Source organism: Microcebus murinus, chromosome 22, assembly GCF_040939455.1.
Source record: "Microcebus murinus isolate Inina chromosome 22, M.murinus_Inina_mat1.0, whole genome shotgun sequence".
In the NCBI taxonomy this organism is placed as follows: Eukaryota; Metazoa; Chordata; class Mammalia; order Primates; family Cheirogaleidae; genus Microcebus; species Microcebus murinus.
In genome coordinates, this window is record NC_134125.1 from 22954469 (window position 1) to 22961549 (window position 7081).

General features: G+C 55.9%; 1 pseudogene and 1 gene segment (V, D, J or C); both read left to right on the plus strand.

The window, feature by feature from the left end:
* Window positions 1-1923: 1923 nt before the first annotated feature.
* Window positions 1924-2475, plus strand: LOC105879389 (immunoglobulin lambda variable 6-57-like; annotated as a pseudogene).
* Window positions 2476-5113: 2638 nt separating this feature from the next.
* LOC142863524 (putative non-functional immunoglobulin lambda variable 5-48) lies at window positions 5114-5954 on the plus strand. The segment is given in 2 exon segments: window positions 5114-5221; window positions 5339-5954. Coding segments are annotated over 2 exon segments (450 nt in total).
* The last annotated feature ends 1127 nt before the right edge of the window (window positions 5955-7081 follow it).

Genomic DNA, 7081 nt, shown 5'->3' on the forward strand with positions numbered 1-7081 from the left:
GTGACCCATGGCCACCCTCACACCCGAGCGTTCACCTAGATGCCCCATTTCCTCTGAGCATAAAATCGCTCTGGAATAAACCCATGCACTTTCATCTTTGCATATGTCTTCACTTCTGTATATAATAGATGCCATTCTAGACGTTCACCCGTGTTTTCACTATCCTTCCTTTACTTGAGAACTTATGCACCATTCCATCCTGAGACCATGGCATAAGGTAAGTACTCAATGCTTTCTACAGACATGTAAAACACAATTGAAAACCATTTATTAAAGGAGCAGAGGAATCTATTAAATAAAATTATAAATATATTGGAGTAAAGCCATAGATATTAATATATGGGAAGACATCTTGGAGTAAACTTAACATATTAAATTTGGGGAAATCATGGCAAATCCAGGTGTAATGTGCATTGAAAATCATGAACAAGTGATGTTGAACTGAGTCTGTCTTCCCAATTCTGGATAGTCCCACTGTGTAAGGTGCATAGAAACGTTTATGAAAATTATCTTTTTAGTCACCAACTTTGTCAATGAAAGCTGAACCAGCATCCAGTACCGGGTGGATGTCTGGGTGACGTCATAGGTTGGGGAACCTGCCCAGTGACCCCGCTGAGGGCCCTGAGAGGGCGGGGAGGCTGACGGCCCCAGGGCGGATCCCGGAGAGGCGGCGCGGGCAGCAGGTCCCCATCCACGCCCCAGCAGGCCCTGGCGTGGGCGCAGCGCAGCGCCCGGTCCCTCCAGCCCCTCTGGCGCCGGCGCGGGGAGCGGGGGCTGCACGAGCGTCTGTTTCGCACGCGCCTGCACAAACTCTTCATAAATAAACCACAGGTTTTTCCAAACACAAGGAGCCTCGGCGAATTTCTGTCCCCAGAGCGGGGGCGGCCCCTGAGGTCCCATCTCCGTCCTCCACTCCCGAGCACACGGCGCACGCGGGGACAGCACGCCCAGCTGGACCGCACAGCTCCGCCGTCACACGTCACCTGCCCCACTGCCTGCTGCACACTTGTCCCAACTGGGAAAGCAAACTTTCGTCCCAGGACCCCAGACAGGCCCTGCATACTGTGTCCCAGGACGGCAGCGGGGACCCCGCCGACCCGCACCCAGAGCGCCACATTACCCGGATCCTGACCCGCCCCCACCCAGACAGCCCGTCGCCGGCCGCGCGGACCCTCTCTCCAGACCTCTCCGCCGTCCGGGCCCCGGGCCTCCCTCTGCCTTGGTGGCCCTGGGTGCTGAGGCTCCGATGAAACCGTCCCCTGACGGGCCTGGGCCCTCCCCCTCAGGGTCCCTCTGCCGTCACCGTGTCTCTGGTGGAGAACCTGGTCCCTGATAGAGTGCCCCCCTCTGTGTCAGTCCTCTCAGTCACGTGCTCCAGCCCCGGTCACGTGGTCCCCCTGGAGAAGGCCCAGCCTCACCCCTGTCCTTCCACACTCAGCCCATTCTGCCTGCGACATTCACACCTCCAGTGACACACAGAGTCAGAGTGTCTTCACCACAGTAGTGGCACGGGACCATCGGGACAGATTTGGAGGCTAAAATGCGCAGGGAGCACAGGATGCTGAGCAGAGACCCCGGGACAGTGGCTGGAATTGAGAGGGGTGCGGGGCGGGGAGGGCAGGAGCCTGAGCGCCTCCCCTTCCCAGGTGCTCTACCTCGCACGTCCACCAGAGGGCGCGGTGGTCTCAGTACCTGCCCAGGCTCCCCAGGGCCTCAGCTCTGTCCCCTGCCCCACCTGCAGGTGTCCCTGTGCCCTCCGTGGGGTGTACCTTCCCCTGGCACAGTGTCTGCATCTCTCAGCCACAGCTAGTGTGAAGGCTAAGGTGGGGCTGGTGCAGCTTCCAGGAAGAAGACATTTGCATGGAGACCTCCCACCCTGAGGATCAGAAAGACACATAAGGGGGGTTGGTGGGCTCAGTCCTGGCTGTCAGCTCAGGAAGCAGAGCCTGGGGTGTCCCCACCATGGCCTGGGCCGCGCTGCTCCTCACCCTTCTTGCTCACTGCACAGGTGGCTGCCCGCAGGGAACTCTGGGAGGGCTCCCCGATGTCACCTGGAGTGAGGATCTCTCCCTCCTCTTTGGAAACAGGGTCTGATCTGTTCTCACTGACCTCTGTGTCCCTCTCTCTCTGCAGGGTCTTTGGCCAACCTTGTCCTGACTCAGCCTCACTCTGTGTCGGGGTCTCCAGGGCAGAAGGTCACCATCTCCTGCACCCGCAGCAGTGGCAGCTTTGGGGGCTACTATGTGCACTGGTACCAGCAGCGCCCAGGCAGTGGCCCCACCACTGTGATCTATGCAGATGATCAAAGACCCTCGGAGTCCCCGATCGGTTCTCTGGCTCCATCGACAGCTCCTCCAACTCTGCCTCCCTGACCATCTCGGGGCTGCAGTCTGAGGACGAGGCCGACTACTACTGTCAGTCTTATGATGACAGCTACAATCACACAGTGCTCCAGAGCATGGGGAAGTGAGACAAAAACCCCCAGAGCGTCCTCGCCCTGGCGCTGCCCTCAGCCTGTCCCCACCGGCTGTCAGCTCTTCCCCTGTCCCTCCTGGATGCTTGAGATCAAATTGGCCTCTCGCAATTTGGCATGTTTTCCTTCAGTGAATCAATTTCATCTTTCACGTGCTGATGGCTTATCTTCTAACACATTTATAGTCCGTCATGTGTTAGATTTAGTTGAAAACAATGTGTCTGAAGGTAAAACCAGATATTTTGTGCCGGGAGCTGTCTTGCACAGTGTAAGATGTTTAGTAGCAACTCTGGTCTCCAGTAACACTCGCCCTCATTTGTGACAACAAACCTGTCTCCAGACACTGCCAAATGTCCCCAGCCTGGAGGGCAAGGTCAGCTCTGGTTGAAACCACTCAGTGACAGAGCCTGTCCTCACATGTCTGAAATCCCCTGACATTGCATCATGGTGCCACCATTCAGCCGGACATGGCACTAGATTGGTCTGATCTCTGTTGCGGTTTCCCTTTCATTAGACAAAGCAATGTCACAGAGCTCAAATGACTGCGTTCATAGTTGAAACGGATTTTAACCACAGTGAAGTCGGAGACCATGTTACCCATGGTGTGGAAACCTGAACCAGCGCCTGAGGCGGTGTTGAGCCAAGGCTGGGTGTGGACAGTCACTTCTGTCTCTGCACACGCACACAAGGCGCAGGGATCCTCCTTCCACACAAGGTGACATCATCCAGCCAGAAATAGCTATGAAGTTCGGATACATGCTCCGTATGCGTGGACCTTGTAAAATATACTCATGAAAAGGACCACTCACCAAATCCACATACTGCACGATGCATTTTTAAGAAATATCCATAATAGGTAAATTCTAGAGGTTGGCCTTCGCCTGTGCAGGGGTGAGGAGGTTCCCCGATCATCATTTCCTCTCTGAGAGCAGGCTGCCATCTCCTCGCAGCAGAGCTCGGGACTCAGCGTAGCTCAGCTCCCTGCACCACGTGAGAGGGTCCCCGCTGGCAGGACCAGCCACACGCGCCTCTGAGACACCTGCAGAGCCAGTCTCCAGCTCTCAGGAGCCCCTGGGACACTTGGTCCATCAAGAGCCAGGTTCTGTCACCCCAGGGGGTCTGACTCAGTTGAGACCATCACCCATCACTACAGTGTGATGTAGACACTGCCTAGGACCGTGCGGTGGGCAGGGGTCAGGGACGCATTTGACTGTGGGAAATTCTCCCTCTATGGGACTCGCAGATACTGAAATAAAATTAGAGGAGCACACTGTCCGTGCTGGAGTCTAGGGATGGGGACATCTTGAGCACCTGCCCCACGTCTGGCCCCACCCCAATGTGTCCTCCTCACTCTCTGCACAGGTGACAGCCCGCCGGTCCTGGCTGGAGACTCCCTAGTGCCCCAACACCCCTCTGGCCCTGCTGCCATCACTGGTCTTATTGTCCTCTTTTTCCCCCAACTTCCAGTTCTGTGGCCCAGGTGGGGCTGGCTGAGCCTCCCTCAGTGACCAGGTCCCCAGTACGGATGGTCATGGACATGTGCACTGGAAACAGCCAGATGCTGTCAGCCGGGGTGCAGCTCGGCTGCAGCAGCTCCTGGGACGTGTCCACAAACTCCTGGTCCTCAGGACAACTGTCCTCAGGGAACTCAGAGACTCCCTGGCTCCAGGTCAGGCTGGGTGGCCTCCCTGTCCATCCCTGGACTCCAGCCTGGGGACAGTTCTGATCATCACTATTCAGGAGAGGACAGCAGCCTCAGTGAGGGCATTATGGGGGCCCATGGGGACAGGAGACACAACCGTGCGAGTGTCCAGGTGCCCATTCACTGCCCCAACTCGAGACCCAGCGGATCTGTGAGGAGGCCTGGCCTGGGAAGCTGGTGGGCGCTGTTGGGTGTTTGAAGAGCTCTTAACTGAAGTATCTCTTCTTAAGGAGGGACTACACACAAAACTCAGTGAATTTAGTTAATAAGATTTATATTACTCGTTACATAAATACTTATTGGCCACGAAGCAGAAAAAGTAAATGCATTCAAAAAATGATATAAAAAGAAGTCAAATATTGGAAGGGTTTTCTGTGAGGAGCTTAGCAAATTAACTTGTCATTGATATGCGTGCTTGCATCTCTCCTAATCCAAGATTCCTTCTAGGAGTGAGTAACGACAGCAAGACTCCCACAGTATCAGAACTGTAATCACAGGAGGTGGGAGTCAGCCCATGGGTGTGTGACCAGAGACAGTGACTGGGGAGCTTCAGAGACCAGCTGGGCTCTCAGGTCTCTGGGCCACAGGGAGGTGTGTGCCTGTGACCAGTAGGGGGCGATGGGGGACTGCCCTGTGGTCCCTACACAGCTGCTCAGGGAGGACCAGTCACTCCAAGGAGTCTGAGCCTGGGGCTGGGCCCTGTGCTCACTGATGGGGACTCAGCAGCTGTGTCCTCTGGCCTGGCACATTGGGCCCTGAGCACGGCTCTTTGTGTGGTCCCAGCAGCTACTTCCTCCCAGGGGTCCCCCAAGGGGCAAAGCAAAGCCCCCCCTCCTCAGTGTGCACTGAGAGCTGAGCCCCAGCCCAGGGCTCAGGGCGGGCTGGGCAGTCCCTGGATGGAAACACGTTTGCATGAGCAGCCCCTCCTCTGCAGAGGGTGGGGACAAAAGGAGGCCTGGGCAGCCCAGCCCCACTGTGGGGACCAGGGGCTGTGTGCACCATGGCCTGGGCTCCTGTCCTGCTCGTGCTCCTCTGTCACTGCACAGGTAGGGACAGGCCTGGGAGACCCAGGACAGCCCCAAGTCCATTCTGTCTCTTCTGGCTCAGGACCAGAGATGTTAACCCCGATCTTGGCCCCATCATCCATGTGTGTCTGTTTGCAGGTTCCCTGTCCCAGCCTGCGGTGACTCAGCTGCCCTCCCTCTCTGCATCTCCTGGGGCATCAGCCAGACTCACCTGCACCTTGAGAAGTGACATCAGTGTTGGTGGTAAATATGTGTACTGGCACCAGCAGAAGCCAGGGAGCCCGCCCCGGTACCTGCTGTACTACTACTCAGACTCGAACAAGCACCAGGGCTCCGGGGTCCCCAGCCGCTTCTCTGGCTCCAAAGACACCTCGGCCAACGCAGGGATTCTGCACGTCTCTGGGCTGCAGCCTGAGGACGAGGCTGACTATTACTGTGCCATGTGGCACAACAGTGCTTGTCATAGTGACACTGGCAGATGGGGAAGTGGGACAAAAACTGCAGCCTGTGCAGGGTCTCATCTGATAATTTTCAGATATTAAAATAACTGCTAAAGGCACATTCATCTTGGAAACATTTTCAGTTTCAAAAAAGCTCTTCTCTGAATTTTCCATTTGATATTTCTGAATTCTCAGAAATGGAGAAATACATCGTCCTGTTGACATTGAAATGTTGCCTGTTTATTCAATTGTCCTAAATCCAGAGTCTCTAGAGCTGACCTCTCCCTCTTGAAACAAGAAAAATTAGCCGTTTCCAGCTGACATCTGGGTCGGAGCCCGAGGACCAGCCCAGGAGGTCGCTGGGCCCTCACTGCTCGTGGCAGAATCTGTGGGGAAACTTCAGCCATTTTTGCCCCGTTGTGAGAGGCTCAGCCCTTCCATGGAGCTCGGATCACTTGGAGGACGTCAGCACCATGGCTAAGAGGACATTCTGCGTCTTGTCACCTGTGTGTGGACAGCTGTTCCTTGCTCAGGACACAGAATCTTTCCAGTGGAAACAAGTGTCTTGACGAGTTTTGACTCTTGCATGCTACAGTTAGTTTATATGCACAAATTAGTCTGTCTGTGATCCAAACATGATTGGGAGTGCTAGTTAAGGGTCCTGCTAGAAAGGCCGTTGCACTGAAAATAAGGTGAATACACACAAATTCAATAAAGGGGGACATTATGAAGGTGTGAGCAGAGTGTGTGGAAAGCCTAATTTAGGGTAGAATCCATGACCTGCCACCGTGGGGTCACTGTGTCCCTCCAGGGGGTGGCGAGTCCAAGGCAGGGGATGGAGAAGGCGACCTGTGGATCCCTGCAGTCCATGGTGACCTCACACGAGGGCCCCTGGGGAGCAAACGCTCCAGCGCGCCCCACTACCTTTCCCAGGTGGGAAAAGGGCCAGAAGCAGGTTCATCTGCCAGGAGGACTCAGCTGTGCAGTGCACATGCGCAGAGCGTGTGAGGCTGTGGCCAGCAGGGGGCGCTGCAAGTCAGACAAGAGAGTGAAACTGAGGGGCTCCCAGGAGTGAAATGGCTGAGCCTCCTCTTGTGGGACTGGGTGTGATGACCCTATGGGTGAGGGACTCTCCTGCAAGGGGGACAGCTCTACCTACGGAGACACTCGGTGCATGGGCTTCCCTCCGCCTGTGGGAGATTCAGGCCATCACTTCCTTCTCCACCCAAACCAGTCCTCTGTCCAGGCCACAGTCCCACCAGGGGTTGGAGAGGAGCGTGGCAGGGCCACACCTGCATGAGGTGACTCCACCCATCAAGAAGGACAGGGAAGACTCAGGTGTCCCCTGTCAACAGTGTGGAGCCCAGCAGGCGGTGCTGGGTGTCCCCACAGGGCTCCATGGACACTCGCATGTAGTATACACTCACATGACAAAACTCTG